Source organism: Atta cephalotes, assembly GCF_000143395.1.
Source record: "Atta cephalotes unplaced genomic scaffold scaffold00009, whole genome shotgun sequence".
NCBI lineage: Eukaryota > Metazoa > Arthropoda > Insecta > Hymenoptera > Formicidae > Atta > Atta cephalotes.
In genome coordinates, this window is record NW_012130073.1 from 650,266 (window position 1) to 669,155 (window position 18,890).

Consider the following 18,890-nt stretch of genomic DNA (forward strand, 5'->3'; position numbering starts at 1 on the left):
ATATAATAATTATTATATCTTCTTCTTCTCTCTCTCTCTCTCTCTCTCTCTCTCTCTCTCTCTCTCTTTCTCTCTATTCATATTAGATTATACATCGATCTGTAATAAGGAAATAAGAATTTTTGATATATAATGTTGATAAAATGGAAATAATTAAAAGAATATGCAATTTCTGTCGATAGATTTAAAATAAGATAAATAGATCTATTTAAGTTTTGACACATGGTCAGTATTACTAAAGCTATTATAACATGTTGCTATATTTTTGTTACCGAAATTGTTAAATGTAAAAACATTAAAAGGAAAGAATACAATTCAAAAATAATAGAGTATGTTAAAATGTTACGGCGAATTTGATTAGATACACTCATTCAGTATGCTTTGATGCACATTAAAGTCGTCGTATACAGATCGACATAAAAATATGTTAATATAAATATACAGGTTAAATATACGAAATCTTCGACACACTTTATGGTATTGTTAGGTAAAGATGTGTATTTTATAATTTAAAATATTTGCATTTCACATTTACAATCATTGGATTAAATCAATGTATAACGGTCTTAAAATACAATAGTGCGTCCAACCAAATTCGCTATTAATTACAAAAATTCTTTGACCATATTTTGAATATAAATGAATAAAAAATAATATTGATTGAATCATTTTAACAATTTAATACGAATACTAAACCTTTTACTTTTCTCTTTCTGCATAAGATAATTCCATTTTATTCCTTCTTAGAATGATATTAGAAAAATACAGCGTAACATTGATATCAAAGAAGAATAGGGAACATTCGATTATTTTGAGAAACTGGAAAAAGGAATTTTATTTTAAAAGTTTAATTAGAACAAAGATATTTACGCAAACTGTAAGTTGTTACACGTTCTTATTGATTACGTTTATACGGCTTGATTAACGCCGAAGTTATAACATCAATGTTATGAAACTGGCCAATCACAGTCATTTCATTCTTCAGAGGAATAGCTATAATTGGCAATTTTATAACATCGATGTTATAACTTTGGCATAAGTCATAAACATAATCATCAAAAGTTACAAAAATTCGGAATTCAAAAGTAATCCTGGTATAGAATTTTTTATTTGATCTGGGAGTCATATAGAAATGAATTTGACGGCAAAATGTTGCTTTTATTATATATGATTAACATCATTTTTTTAAATTCTATATTATTAGGTTTTTCAAAAGAGATTCAGAGGGATTTAAGAAGAATTTCTAAAGTGAAGAGTTCAAACTCCGACAAGATCGCTGTTTTATGGATAAAACGCGACACATTGGTATATCTGTATCTTTATATACTATTATATTTATACCTCACGCACACATATACATACATTTTCGTAGAACAATAACATTTTAATTAGACGTCTAACCACGTGTTTGTTCGTTTAACCTACTAGTCTAGGGACTATAATTTCGTAAATACAGATTGCAGTTTTTATATAAAGTAAATGTTGTTACGATATTAATAGCTCTGACGTCATATTGAACTAAGAAATAATAAAAAAGATCTCAATTTTAAACACTTTTTTTGTTCTCGATAAACTTCACCTCACAGACACAGTATTAATGCGCATACTTAAATCCTGGAGAAGGATCATCGAATCTGTAAAAGAGGAAAGAAGTAATTGTTATACAAAAATTATTGCGTTTAGTCGATAAAAGATAACTTCAGGGTCCTCTTAAAATTATTTATCAAATAAAATAAAGCAAAAAAATGTCTAATAATAAAATCCAAAACATCTCTTAAGGTTAAGGGAATGCTGGCTCGTTTGCTTTAGTTTTTTGTTCCATACAATTACTCCGCATTAGTTTCACAAAATTGAAATTCATTTTCATGATTAAGACACATATATTTGATTTTGATGTATTTTGTGTTTCATCCAAAACAGAAAAAGATAAAGAAATTATAGCTTTCTTTATCTCTTTTTACTAAAACATAGCGACCAATGCTATCAATTAATGAAACGTACATTTACTTCGTGGAAAGTTCATGCATGTTATACACTGGAAATAAAGATAAAGCTAGATGAAAAATAAAAAAAATAAACATGTGTAAAGCGTTAGAATTAAGTTCAAAAATCTAAATATTTGCACTAGTGCATATTAAACCTCTTATATATCGATTTAATCTGAGTGAAATGCAAAGTGAAATGCAAATATTTCGAATGAAAATATTTGAATTACTTTTATTTCAAGTAATTTTATATAAGAAAAAACTAAAAGAAACTAAAGAAATTTAAGAAATTATAAAAAATAATGTTAACAATTTTGAAGTTTTTGTACAAGATTATAATTGTTAAATCATGAATTTGTTTAAACATTCAAGACAAGCCCCCTTTATTTAAGGGAGTTATCGCCATCAAAATATTATTGTTAGAATATGAATAAAAAAAATCTCATAATATTGTGCCTTTTATTCTATCCTGTATGGATCTTATTTATAGAGAAATACTTACTTATATGAGAAAATGTAGCACCACCGCGTCCTTCTAATGGCGGTGTTGCGGGTAAACTTTATATTAAATTAACCTTACTTTTAACTTAAGAGCACATTTCATATGCAATGGAAATAATAAAATCTTCGATTGTTAAAAGATATTATAAGTTAGATTAAAGATTATAAGTTAAAAATTAAAGTCAGCTTTGAAATATCTTGAAGACCTTTTTATTTTGGATTAACCTTGTACACACTTTAAAGTGCAGCTTTAAGATTTTCCAAATTAATTACTTTTAAAAATCTTGACTTTATTTAAATTAAATTTTCAAGGAGGGAACATTCATATTTAACTAAAATTACATATGTAACTCAGAAAAGACTCAGAGTGATATAAAGAGAAATAATTGTGCTTAGCAATTGGTGCCGGATCTTATATATTATATATTTTTGTGGGATCTTATAAGAAATAGCGCTGTAATATGTTATCTATATAAGAACAGATGCATTTATATAACAGAACGATAATATAAGAAATAAATTATAGATATAATCTTATTGATATATTTAATTCGAAATTAAAAAAGTCTGTTGACATCGGCTGTCATCAGCATTCCCTTAAAGGGATTCTACAATCATCTGTTTTATCGATCGAATGCGATTATTTTTCAATTATTTTTCTAATTACCTTTATTTAAAAATTTTTTTAATTATTAAAGTATAAACAATAATACAGTCCAAATCAATCGAATTTATGTCAAAAAATTAGAATATTTTAATTTTATTATTCTGATGTCGACTCGTAACAACATTCGTTTTATATAAAAATTGTATGTATTGTCTTGCAATGAAGATATTTGCAAAAGACATTAAGGAAATGCTGCAGTTACCAATGGAACGCTCATTCCAACTTCATTTTTCTAACTATTTCATTTTTTTTATACAGAATAAAAAAATCCTTCTCGAGAATAAAAGAAAAACACAAATAGCTTTGGAAAAATACAAACCTGTACGAAAATTATCCAAAAATTGTAAATTACAGTTTTCTGTTATAATATCACGTTATTTTTTTTACATATGTAAAAATATATTCAAGTATATATCGAAACAAAATACTTTCTCGCATTTGAATAATTTATAAGAATATCATGAGACCTTCAAATTATGATTTTGAAGCTGACAAAAGATATAAAAAAGTATACATAAGATTGATTTGAGTGTACATAACCTCGCATTCATGCGATATATAGAATAGAGTAGAACAAGAAATGTACGTAACGTTTTACTTAATGATTTACTTAATGTACGTAATGTTTTATTTAATGTATGTAATGTTTCTTTGATATGCGTAATATTTTATTTGGAATTCAAAATCTGTTTTATCAACATTGATCAAGTTCGGCCATCGCTCCAGCATCCCCTTAAGAGTACACAATAAGAGCAACATTTTGTTATTAATTTTGTTTTTTATAAGTTTGTCAAATATATTGTACTTTAGAAAAAAAGTTATTTTTAAACATAAAAATTTTTGAAATCCTTATAACTTTAAAAAAAACATCGTAATGACAGTTTGCGCAATAATTTTTTTTTTAACTAAGATCTTTAAAACAACGTGCACAGTTCAACTTCTTTCTCATAAAAAATTTTTAAATTACCTCTCGCCTTTACTATTTTGAAAGAATTAAAGACATTTTTTTTTTTCTAAAAAAGTTGCATCAAAATGATTGAATCTATGTTTTGCCGTTTTTTTCTATATCTAACACCTGTTATAATATCCAAAGGGTAGGGTGGGACTTTATAATTATCCTGTATTCATTCTAAATTTTTATTTTTGCAATAGTACATTGATACATAACGGAACTCAAAGGTAAGTATTCTGTGAAATCTGGACGAATTTTAAATAAGCCTTTTGAACGATTTCATCGTATTTTCATGACTCTCTATCAGGTCTCCATGTTGAGACAACCCTAATTACAGATCATTTTACTAATAACTCTCATTCCCTTCCACCGTTACGCGTAACGTATTTGCTTTGCACATACAAATATTTACAAATATTTACATTAGCCCGCAGGAATCCATTGATGCAACCATTAACGCTCATAATCGATCATGAAAACCCTTCCCAATTCGTGAAGAGACTAATAGGATATTTGTGTCCTATTGATTTATCTTTGTGATATGGTTGATTTTATGCTGTGAATTATTTATAATATCCAATACACTTCGTGAATATTTCACAGAATTACAGATCGACAAGTATCGTCCAGAATGTTACAACACTTTCAATCCAGTCGAAAGTTTGACAATTATATTTCTATTTACATCATGAATTAATAATGTGTTAATGTAAATTCAATTAAAAATTTGCTTAACAGTGAGATATTATAAAAATATGCAAAATCAATTTTGTTATGATATTTTTATATAAATTTGAAAAACTAACTTTTAAATAACTTTGTTATAAAAATATAAAATTAGAAATACTTTTTTCTCAACATATAAATAACTACAGACATATTCTCGACATTATCTATTCATTCATTTATTCGAGAACACTTGCGATTTTTTCGCATTTCATGAAAAATTAAGTATTTTGCTGGAAAAAAAATCATAGTTTTGAAAAATACATTTTAATGAAGAAAAATACAGTAAATTTTATTAATGTTTTTAATATCATTTTTTGACGATTTTGTTTCTAAAATATAAAATTAAAAATTGGTATGTCTTCAATTATTTTTTTTTTTTTTTACTTTTGAAGCACTGTAACTTGATAAAACATAATTGGATAGAAATTAACAAAAAAGTATTTCAAAATAAGTCCTGACTCATTTCCTGACTAGGAAACATTGCGAAGTGTTAAATTCTGTTTGTAATGAAACTTTGTATACATATAGTTTATATACGTAAATATATTAGTTTAGAAAACATCAATAGAATAAACGATTTTTGAAGAATGAAATCTCCCTTATACATAAAGTTCTTAGCTTTTTTCATCATATTTCGAAATTTATTCGAGATATAAAAAAAATATTTAATACAAAAACGTTTAATACAAAAAAATGTCTATTTCAGATATGAAAAACTGTTTAATACAAAAAGTTTCATAATCAAATTACATTGATATACACATCTATTTATGTACGTCATTAATATTTTTTAAATATAATTTTAAAAATATAAATTAAAAAAATTATTTTTTTGTGTTATTATGAAGATTATAAATTTATTATGAAACTTTTATATGTTTTTGATATCTTTAATAGTTTTTGAGATATGATGACAATTGCTTTACTATATGAAGTAGAATTTTTCATCTCTCAATATTGTTTGTTTGCTACTATAGATATTTTCTAAATTTATCTATTTGTAAACTATAAGTGTAAACTGTAAGTAACAAATTTTTATTGAAATTAGGATTTCATAATTTATAAGATTCCTTTGTAAGTATTTTATAAAATATACTTTTAAAAATGATGCGGTAATTTTTATAATAATATCGTAAAAGGTTATTTTTAAAATATTTTTTAACTGTAACTCAAGTAAAACAGCAACGTTTATAAAATGTTTAGGAATGATAGCGCGCGCTTTGTTTTAAAACTGTTTAAGATTACTTAGTTCCCGTATGATCATAGAAGTCAAGCAACGCTTGAATATGGATTATGCTTGGATGGGTAACCGTTTGGAAAAACAGTCATAAAGCTGAATTTCTCCAAATAAACTTTTTTTAAATTATTATTTTGTTATGTGTATTGAGAAATGTGTGATACTAAATAAATAAATTTATTTTAGCAATAAAACTGGATTAATTGTATATAAAAAATATTTTACTGGGGAAGAGGGGGTAAAAAAATGTTTTAAAATAGTGTAGTGATTTTTTTAATACAATTGCAGTGATTTTAATTAATCGTTATTTTTAATGTTTCCTACACGAATACTCATAACTGTTACTCAATGTTACGGAAAACGTTTTTTCAACAGTTTCTCAACGTTTTTGTTCTACTTGGATAATATTAAAAATTATTAGGAAAAAGGAAAGAACAGAAAAAAATTGTTCCTAAGGTTCTCAATTTCCAAAAATTTTTTCAAAACTTTAAGACTTCTTTTAACAATTTTTTGTAAGAAAATCACGAGTGTTCTCTCTTCTTGAACTTCTGAACGATAATATAAGGTAATCGGACTCAATATGAATGTGTACTCAATACGCCTTATTCACTGTTTGTAGATAATTACACAATTAATTCAATAGATAACAGTAATAGTTTGCGCAGGTTGTCCGTTTGATTCGATTGCATCAATTTCTTATTCAATTTTATTTTATTATTATTAATAAATTAAAATGCAGAATATTGTAATCATGATGTAATATTTCGTATATAGATAAGTAATCGTATTCTATAAGTAACCAAAAGATGATTATTAATTTCAGTAATTTATATTATTATAATTCTATATATTCTTACTTTAACACATAAACTAAGTAGGATATAATGTTGTAAAGTATAAATATAGAGCTACAATATTATAAACAATAACAAAAATATATATTTTTTGTCACAATGTTTTATCTATAATCAAAGGAAGGAAATTCTTTGTTTTCTCGATAGAACCAATATAGCCAACTTAGACATACTGCGTACATACATATATTGATTGTACTGGTTTTTGATATTCTAGATCATGAATTCTAATGTATCTGCTAAACATTTAAATTATAATTCATGATCTGAAAGTAAATAAAAAATTAGGCATAAATAAGTAGATAAATTCATTATTTGCAAAAAACAGTCCTTTGTATATTATATGTCAACAAACATGTCTGTATGTTAATAAACATCTTATAAATCTTATAAAAGTAATATTGAATTATTTTATTTTTCATTTTTCTAACATTCTTTTATGAAAATGAGAGAAACATATATTTAGGTCATATTGAGTACATATATATCCAAAATGCGTGAAATGCTACTTTTTTAAAAAATTTTCATTACATCTACATAAATTAGAGATGCATCGAATAGTATATTTGACACTTATTCGAATGCAAACACTTATTCGGCAAAGTTATGTGTCCAATAATCGAATAGTCAGCAAATATTCGGCACAAATTTTAAATTTTAACAGAAACAATGCGGACGCGAGACATTCCTCGTATCGATACGATCGTATCTTTCGTATCATCACGTGTGCGTATTATGACAGATTCGACCGTTTACTTAGGGTGTATTCCGTGTATTGCGCTGTATTGCGCTTACAGCGTAAACGTGAAAATGGATCCTTAGATCGCGAGAAGATAAAAAGCGTGAAGATTGTACGCTATAACTTCTACAAAAAGAAAGTATCACCAACGTATGCCAATTAAATTATTCGGTGTTCTGCTGAATAGCAGACCATTCGACCAAATAGTAAAATTATTACCGAATAGGCAGAACACCGAATAGCTGCCGAATTCGTTGCAACTCTAACATAAATACTAAATATATTTTTTATTAAGATATTTAGAAATATTCCTCTTTTAAATGTAACCCTTAATTTTTAATATTGGATTCATCAAAAAATTAGAAAAAAATCACAAAGTTCAATAGAGTCCGATTACCTTACAGAAAATAAGAAGATGACAAATTCATTTGAGTCATTCATTTTGTTTTAATTCAACTTTAATTATAAAGATGAGCAATCAGCTATTGGAGAACAAATAATTAATGTTACTTTTTGTTGCATTTAAACATCAGTAACATTTAAAAATCTTATTTGCAAATTTTACTTTTTTAATGTTCTATACATTTTCAGCATTTTCTATACATTTACAGCAAGATATGTCGAGAATGTACCTTTCAGCTTATTTTTGTAAATTTTAAGAGAGAAGGAAGCCATTTTTGGTCAAAGTGGATCTTTTCATTGGACTGCCTCAAATTTGACTCATGTAGTGTTTTTTATTTAGTATTTAGAATATAGAATCACGTAGAAAAAGAATTATGTGCTGAATGAATTATTCAAAGTTATGATGAATTTCCGATTTATACATACAGATTTATAAATACAAATTTTCTGATTTATTTTTATTGAAAAATAACGATTCACCGTAACTTTGAATAATTCATTCAGCATATCCTTTTCTATGTAATTCATTTCAAATATTAAATAAAAAATATTACATGGGCCAAATGGTGGTAATCCAATAAAAACGTTATGGTTAGTAGTGATGTATATGAATATACAAAAACAGTTTTATAAACGCGGTTCGGACTTGAAATACAATCACAAACTAAAATAGTAACTTCACATTAAATTAAATTGATCGTCGATTTAATAACAATTGATGCTAGCATCTTAAAAACATGTAAATATAACTTATTGCAAAAAATATCACCTCAGCCGAAATTCTAACTCGGATCTTGAATTCCATGCAGGAGTCTTAATTATATCCGAGGGATAAATATTAATCGTAATAACCATTTAATATTGTTCACTTATAATATTATTTATTTATTATAATATTATTTATTATGTCGCTGAAAAAGACATTCTTTCATATATGCCATATATTGGTTATTGCGATTAACATTATCACATATTTTGGCAGTCAAATTAGGGCACTTTATAGAATTTAGGAATCGAATCTTGGTAGAGATATTTTTTTCAATATGTTATTACAGATTTTTAAGATGATAGGGATTGTTATTAAATCAACTATCCTTATAGAACTGATGTAAATAATTGTATTTGTATATTCACATGTGAATTATATATCCGCTAAGCATCAAGACTCGCTTTGATTGAAAATAGCTTTCTTCTCCCTTATTTGTGTTTAAATATTTCTCGGTTTATTTATTCCGTTTAATTTTGTAATTTTGTAAGTTGGAAAATACTCTTCCGTAAGAAGTTGAACAAGTAAGAAATTGAACAAGGCGCTCTCTTTTAACTCTTCACTTAGATGTTTGCGCCAACTGACCTATATCATTTGAATAACAAGGTGAGCCAAGAATGAGCGGATATTGAGTTTTCCTGGAATAGTGCATATTCTCGTTTTGTCACAACATCTTACTCAAAGAGTGATAACTGGTGGATCCAGGTGGAGGAAGTATAAATGGACTGACGATAGAATGTTCCGGGCCGTGATATACTGACGAAAAGCTCGATTGTTGATTATGACTCTGGCCCGAGGCATCCAATCCGCTAAGCACTGGTGAACTCGCGTCATGCAGTTTCCGCATGTGTTTCTTGAGGTCAAAGTTTCTACAAAAGCCTTTGCCACAGATCTTGCAGGAGAATGGTTTCTTGTCATTGTGTGTGTGCATATGGAATGTCAGATTATAGATTTGATGAAACGCTTTATTGCATATGTTGCACTTATACGCTTTCTCGCCACTATGTGTGAGCTTGTGGTTTTTATAGTTACCCTTTTGATGAAAACCCTTGCCGCAAAATTCGCAAACAAACGGTTTGAAATTGGCATGTATACGTGTATGGGTATTGAGAGTAGAACTACGATTGAAGGCTTTGCCGCATGTCACACACTTGTGCGGCTTTTCAGCAGTGTGGATGATTTTATGTCGGCAAAGAGTGCTGGCTTGACGGAAACCTTTACCACAAATCTTGCAGACAAATGGTCGGGCGCCCGTATGCACTGGCATATGTCTAGTTAAATTATAATGTGCATTAAACACCTTGCCGCATTCCGGACAAGTGAAAGTCTTTTGCTTATTCGCAGTACCGAGGTCACTTCGCGGCGCTGGGCTCTTCTTGCCCCGCTGGTTTTCTGGTGATATGCTGGTTAGATTCAATCTCGAAGAAGCCTCTTGAATAGTCGTGGGAGGTGGCGAACTCTGAGTGATCGATGGGGTCGAAGCGGGAGGGCCTGGGAACGCCCTCAACAAGGGATTCGGATAGTACAATGGATAATATTTAGATAATACGGGATAATGTTGGAGCAAATCTTGATGCCTCAAGGTCGGTACATACTTCTCAAACGCCGACTTCAAATGCGCCGAATATGATGGGGAAGAAATGTTTGGCAGCTGAAGAATCGTTGTCGTTGTTGTCGCTGGCATCGCTGGCGGTGGTGGAGGCACCGGATTAGCGTTTTGCTCGGTCAGTCGTTTGTCCGGTTCCATAATCTTTGCAATGGAAAATGTAAGATTTCGGCAAGGCGTTGGAGAAGTTACCCTCTCAGGTGACAGACTTGGTGTCTCGGTCGCCATTGTGTTACCCGCTGCAAATGGTTGCATCGTAGATCTGTAATGAAAATATTAATCGTGAAATGGTTTTTCAGAATATCAGGATTTTTATAATAAAGAATAAATTATGTAAGATTCAGGAGAATAATTCCTTATACTTGAAAACGCCCATAACTTCTGAATAACTTCTGTCGGGATTTTAATATCCTATGAATTTTTTGCATGAGAAAGGCACTTTTTGCTCAGAATGTTAAAATTCTTAAAAGTATAATCGATATAATTAAATTATAAATAAAATTCAATATTAATAAAAATATTCAATATTTATTTCAACCACGTTATCATAATAAAGAAATATAAAAAAAATGTTATTAACCGCATAATAAAGTGAATTTTCAAGATATCCAGAAAAATAAGATTGAATCTAACTTGATATTGTTTTGTTCATATTTCATCTATAGAGTGTACAAAAAATCTCGAACCTCTTAAATATCTTGAAAAGCATTCTGAGAAAAATATTTCATAATCACCTCAATCAGCAGATTTTTAATAAATTAAATTCAGGCTCAGGTGAATATCAATATAATATATAAAAAGCTTTTTAGAGCCAACACAAGTTATTAGCGATATAAAGTTAATGTTTATTTAATCAAATAAAATATAAATTCTTGGTTAAATCCTTTTCAATACATAATTATCCCAATCCAATTATTAACATAAATCTTACAATAATTAAACACATCTAGTCGAAGTCATTAATTCACCAAACATTAAAAGCAAAGTTGGTAAAAATGATTGTCAACTCATTATGCATATAATTTTTTGATTGACTAAATAACAAAGTAAAAAATAATTAAAGATTTTAACAAGAAAAGACAAAGGTGTAAAAGTTAATATTATGACTTGTTTGATATTAAATTTAACATTTATGTTACATTAATAATTCATTTATAATAATAATTAAAAAAAACGTTTATTTAACATTTATTCAACATTAACTTAATATTTATTTACTTAATATTTATTATATTCATAATTAATTTTTTATAATAATATAAAAAATTATTTATTAAATATTTATGCAATATTAATTTGATATTCATTTTACATTAATTATTTATTTCATGTCGTAATCCCAAAGACATTTATTTAATATTTAATTGACATTAACTTAGCATTTATATTATAGATATTAATTACACAGGCACACAAAAGAATTTAATGTTTGATTTTGAAATTAGATCGATTAATATTTTTATGCATTTTGATGTTCTGAAATCGAATCTAATGTCACCTAATCGTCGGATGACACATTAAATTTTGTGCGCCTGTGTTATTAATTTTCAAGAATAATAATTTAGAAGAACATTTATTTATCATTAATTCAATATTAATTTAATATTCATATTCATAAATTGTTCATTTACAATAATAATTTTTTAAAAAATTTATTTAATTTTTATTCAATATTAATTTACTATTCGTATTACATTTATTATTTATTTATAATAATGATTTGGAAAAATATTGTTATTTAACATTTATTCAATATTGACTTAATATTTATGTTACAGTTATAATTTTCTAATAATTTTAGAAAAACATTTATTTAATATTTACTTAACATTAATATAATATTTAATTTACATTAATCATTTAGTGAATATTTCGAAGCTACCGCTGAATGATTACTGTTTCTAGCAAATAAAAAGATTATTCAGATTATTCGGCTTAATGTGTCATCGCACCGATGACCTTAATCTTGACATATTGTTAAGGTCTAAGTGACCTTTAAAAGATTTCAGATGAAGGTCACTGTTCGTTCAAAAGTTATTAACAAATAAAGTTTAAAAAATATCTTTTGCTATATACTGACGGACGATTATCTACACGAAGAGAAGTTCACCTCACCTCCCACTTCACAGGGAGTATGACTTTCCACGCGAAGCGATTTCCACCCCACCATCTCTCTGTTATGGGGCGTACGACTTTCCACGCGAAGCAAAGTCTACAGCTCCACCTCCCGTCCTGTCTAGGAGAAAGTCGCCACTAAGCAGAGAGGGAGATGGGGTAGATCTCGCTTTGCGTGGAAAGTTGAGTTCCTCTTGGCAAGGGGCAGATCTCGCTTCGTGTGAAAATTCGAACGTCCTTAGACAGGGTGGATATGGGGTGGATCTCGCTTCGCGTGGAAAGTCAAACGTTCCCCAGACAGGAGAGGAGATGGGGTAATCCTCGCTTCGCGTGGAATGTGCATTATGCAAGAAAGAGAGGGTTTGGGATAATTTTTATATGTATAGTATAAATAAGGTATTGTTTTTTAAACCTTTTTCTATTAATAATTTTTTAAAGAAATCGTTTTTTTGTTAATAATTTTTTTTTAATTATATTTATATTTTTATATTTAATTATATTTATATTTTATTTAATTATTTATTTAATTATTATATTTATTTAATTATTATTATAAATAATTATTATAAATTTATTTAATTATTATTATATTTATTTAATTTTATTTATATTTTATATTATATTTTTTGATATTTTATTTTTACAATTTAAATCACTATTTGCTGTAAAATTTATAATTTATTATAATTTTTCAAAAAATTTTCTTTTACTGCAATGTTCAATTGAAGCATGCTATAATTTTCTCTTTATTTTATGTTCTAAAGGAAATTTAAAAAACTCAAAGAAGTAAGGATAAAAGAAAATTTAAAATTATATTGGAAATTCTCTTATACTAAATGGAACATGCGCGCAATAGACTTTTGCAGGCTCCGCCTATCGTCCGGCATCTTTAGATTACCCCTCAATTGAAAGCAACCCTAATAATAATCGAGACAGCCTGATAGGAAAAGCTACGGCTGGCATGAGAAGCAAGATTCTAACAGAGAAAATGGTATTGTCACGCAACTGGCCTCGAATCTCCTGTGTGGCCTGTAAAAAAGTGTCGATGTAAACAGCGTGTCGCAACATGGAGGGCTCAACTGTCGACTGAAATGGATCACTGACAAAAAAACGTGATTATGTACCACGAAAGTTTTCTCTTCAAACGATTCTAATTGGCAAACTCGAAGCTGTTATCATTTCTTGTATGTACACTTTATATCATTTTTCGCATTTTCCTTCATTCCATTTTTCTTTTATATTATCTTTCTAATTTTAATTTTTATTGAAATATGATAGTGTTGCAATTTATTTAGTTTTTACTTTGCTTTGATTTTTATATATATTTTGTTAGCATTAACGCTTTGTTATATTTCTTAAATAAATTTTATGATCCAATTTCATATCTTATATTTTTATTATACCTGTTTTATTACTCTTCAATCAATAAATAAATATTTCTTTTTTTATTAATAAAAGAAATTTGTATATTATATTATATAGAATAAATTGTAACGACGGACACTTAAGAATAGATTTCTGAGATTTTGGAATAAAATCTTAGTACCAAATCTCTAATACCAAAATTGTCAACGATGTAATAATTTTTCATTTATCTGCATAACTTTTTGTTGTATGTACTTTCTTTTTCGGTCATATTTATCACACTGAGTCAGTTTGATACAAATTAAATTTTAAACAGTTGCTGTTTAAAAATAACAATTTAATTGAATTGGAAAAATACTGAGATAGGATTTAAAAAAGATATTTATTCTGACATCTGTAGATGATCTATTTTTTAGTACATGCAATTCTAAAGAAGACATTTATTTATTGCAAAATTAATGTAAGAACAATACAGATAGTAAAATTAATTTTTTTCAATAATTTATTTTCATTTGAATATTTTATTCGATTTCATCACAATCATTACACAAATAAACCTGATGATCATCTCACATCGGATGTCAGCAATATGAGCAAATAACGCATTTAATCCGTGTATCCGATATACATGTAAAATAAAAAGTTTTAATATTTATATATATTTTCATCAAAGGTCCTTGAAAAAAAAATGTTTTTATTGATTGACTACGCTTTTGTCGTATGGGTGTGAAATCATACCCATGATCCTCTTTAAAAAGCTGTCACATGTGTGCTAACACAGTTTTTAATAATAGTTTTAACCGATAGAGATATCTTCAAATTTTCTACAGATGGCGCATAAAGCTGATTATGAGCTATGTCTTCAAGTTATAGTATAGCCTGGATCTTGAGTTATTTTGACCACGTACGAAAAGTTGAAGTTAATGAATCATACCACCACGTGAAAATTCACGTGCAAAATCCATATTTGATGAACACGCAAACTTAGTTGATATGATAGGCTAACTTTAAGTACTTATACTTCAAAAACTGTTATAGCTTCGACATATTAGTACAGAATTTTCATCTCAAAATAATGTCAAGAATCTACCCTGAAGTGTTACGGTCTTTACTGGACACCCTGTATATATGTGTGACACATACTTCCTCCTTCCTTCTGACTCTTTCCTTTGTTGCCCCTCTATTCTTCTTTTATTCTTTCTCTCTTCTCTTTCTTTTTTCCTTTTTCAAACATTTTCTTTTTTGTTTAATTATATCCCATATAGCACAAATCTCGTTTTACAGGACGAGAAACGTTTTACAGAACATCCTGAGAACGTCCCAACGTTCTGAAAACGTTTTCAGATCTCTGGGATAAAGTGTGCTGTATGAAAACCTTACTTTTGCTACTGCTTTATTGAACCCTTCTTTTTATTTTTCATTCTCTGTATTTTCTTAATACTCTTATTTTTGTGCTAGCTTCATTCTTTCATTCTTCCTTTCATAATTCTTGTCATTTGTTTTTTCAATGCCCTTTCTTTTCTCTATAGGTACTCGTTTATATATATTTATATATATTTCTTATTTATATTATTTATATATATTTTTATATTTCCTTTATTATCTTTCTTCAATTATTTGTTATATATTTATCTAATAAAGTAATAAATTCAGCCAGACCGATGAATATTTGAATTAATATGTACTAACTTAATAGGTCAATTTACAATTAAAGCAAGACTAGTTTCGATTGCATTTATTGTTAGTTTTTTTTAATCATACATAAGTCAAATCTGAATTAGATAATAAATCCTATATTAAGCATATTATAAATCAAGTTTAAATAAACAATACAATGGAGCTATGCAATAATAAAAAAGTAAAAAATAGCATGCCAGTGGTTAAAACAATAAAAATTGAACATTTGCATTATGACAAAATTAAAAATATCAAATAAAACTGATCATTTTAATATGTCACAGGATCTCATTCTCTCTTCCATGTTGTTCAAAGATTAAGATTTTATGATTTCCATTTATTTAGATATAATATAAGTGTATTAAGAATTGTATTAAATCTATTAAAAAAGTCATCATTGTATAAACGATTATAACTAATGCCAGATTCCAAATAAATTTTTGTATGAATTATATAAAATTTTTTATAGAATAAGAAGTTAATGATATTTCTTTGTTGATTTGTAATGGAATGAATCAGTTACAATTATTCTGTTATAAATCATATCGAAAACATATCATCAATATATTCCTTTATGATCTTTATATTACATCTAAGTAGCTTTCTAGATAAAAATTCATAGCACGAACTCTGTCGTAGTGCCATAGCGCTTTATACCATTTTATGTCAGAGCCTTACGTTACTTTACATATATAATTATCCATAATGGTTTACAATAGGCAGTAACAGTAGTGGATTAAGGAGGTGTAGAAATCGATCAATCGTAGTTGAATGTAAGAAAAATAATCAACTATGATTGGTTGATTTCTATGCCTACTCCTTAATCAACTATTATTATTGCACAGTTGTAGACCACGCATTAGACATAATATAAGCAATGCACAAAGAAATGCATAAGCTCCTTACCACTTCTTATGCTATGTTGTTTTCTGTGTATTACGTTTTATGATTTAAGACGACGTAAGGCGTTACGGCAATTTTTGTGCGGTGGTTTTTATTTATTTTAATTTTTTTCATAATGACAATAATCAATTTTTATTCTTTTACTTCAATGGCACATTATTTTTTACTTTTTATTTTGTTGACTCCATTATATTATTTATTTAAAAACTCAACTTATAGCATGTTTAATAGAATTTGTTATAATTAAACTGACTCAAATACGTATGTAAGCAATTCAAAATGACTAATGAATACAATTGTAAATGACAATTAATCTCGTTTGTAAATTAATATATTAAATTAGCATTAATTAAACACTAAATATTCGGTCATCTTTGCTCCAATTTATTATTTTATTAAATCATGTAACAATGAGCAGGATTATTAATATTAATTTCAATTATTTACTTATTATATGTATATGTATAATATTTGTGTTAATTTTGCACTTCTATCACACACTACTTCTCTCTCTCTTCTACTTTCTTCCTTCACATAATTTTTCTCGCTCGTATTTTCTATCTCATCATTTTTTTTCTCTTACGTATTATTATTTTTTTATTTCAATCATCTTTTTTTCGCTGTTACTCATTCTCTGTTACTCATTTCCAACACTATCCTCGATTCTCTTTACATTCACACGCTTCTTTTCTACCATCTTCATTCCATTTCATGCGCATCCATTCTCACGCCTCTTCCTCCATTTTTGTTGCTCTATTATCTGCCTTTCCCTTCGCACTCTTTCTCTCTTCATGTATTTTCTCGTACATACCTGAACCTATACTTTCTCTTTAGTATCGCATCAATCCATCTCTCTTTTCCGCCAACCTCTTTTTGTTTCGCTTCGGTTGACAGAGACAGAGTAAATCGTTGCCGACGGAGGGGATGAACGAGAATAGATTGGTGGAGGCTATCATCAGTCGCATGAGGATGCAAGAAGCGAGGGGTGGCAAACTGTATTGTGGTGGGGATCAGGATTGTTACAGTACTTAACGAGCGGCCGTGGCAATCAGTATCGTTCCCCGTTACCAAGACCCATGGCACCCGGGTAATTCTACCAATTTAAATCAATCCCAACCAAAGTATGGCCGACATAGCTAGAGACCATTTTGTTTTCTTAATGCCACTAGAAGATGCATCCCATATGATCATCAATGAGGCCACTTGTTTCTTTCGAAGCTTAATATACTTTCATGACTAATTCCCTTCACACAATTAAAATTTAAGAATGAAAAATTAAATTGTATCAGAGATAAAAGAAGTAACTCATTATTTGTAAAAAGTCATTTATGAAAAATACTCATTATATAACGAATAAAATAATGAATTATTATTAAAAAATGATAATTTTCATTCTAGCATTATCGTTATCGTCATAAATCGTCATTAGAAGTTATAAAGTCATTGTTGTAACAAAAATTATTATAACGAGTCATTATTATAACAAAGTAACGGTAATAGTAATGATAGCGTGCTACATTATTAAATAACACGTTACTTCCCTTCTCTCAATTTTATCAAACATATACTTTTTTAAAAACATGAGTATAAAATTGCAAAAAAATGATAAAAAAAATTTTTGATCACATATATCGTATAACTAAAAAATTACATGTATAAAATGTATAACTAAAAAAAAACATGTATAAAAAAAAATTAAAACGAGAGCAAAACTATAAAACATAAAAATTATTCTACAGCTAAAAATATAACAATTGAATAAAGATAATAACAATTCTATTGTACAGCAGATATATTTTGATATACATGAAGAATGTTCCAATCAGGATAAAAAATTCAGAATTTTCAATAGTGTGAATTCACGCGACACGCTCATTCATATGTATATATGTGTAGCTTATCATTTTTATAGATTTAACGTATCACTTCATTAGTGTTTAATTATGTACTATTTAATTATTATATAAAACAGTTGCTTTTGTCTCTCCGAAAAGACATTAATCTATAAAATCAAAACAAAAATTAAGACATATATTGATTTTTTTTTTAAATTTTACATTCTAAACAACTTTTAACATTTTAACATCGAAAGACGAACTGTATGTAACAGATACTTTAAATAAATTTTGGTTAAAGACTGCACAAAACTAAGAGCCGTTTATTCAATAATATGACAACCCAGGTAATCTATCTAAATGTAAAGATTAAATCACAATCGCTAAATGTACAAAGTTTACCAATATGATTACAAACGATTCGAAGAATCCAATCACATCCCGTCAACTATTAACGATGATGAACGAATAGCTTCAAACTTAAAGAAAGTTGAAAGGACTCGAAGAAACTTGAAATGGCTTTGCAAATTTACTGATCTTTCTGTTAGTCTGGTAAT

The 18,890-nt window shown here is 27.7% G+C and overlaps 1 protein-coding gene across 1 annotated transcript; it reads right to left on the minus strand.

The window, feature by feature from the left end:
• Positions 1-1,575: 1,575 nt before the first annotated feature.
• Positions 1,576-10,693, minus strand: LOC105627415 (fez family zinc finger protein 2-like). The gene is made up of 2 exons (XM_012208698.1): positions 9,511-10,693; positions 1,576-1,634 (listed from the first exon to the last, which is right to left on the minus strand). The coding sequence occupies exons 1-2, from the start codon at positions 10,691-10,693 to the stop codon at positions 1,576-1,578; spliced, it is 1,242 nt and encodes a 413-aa protein (XP_012064088.1).
• Between the last annotated feature and the right edge of the window lie 8,197 nt (positions 10,694-18,890).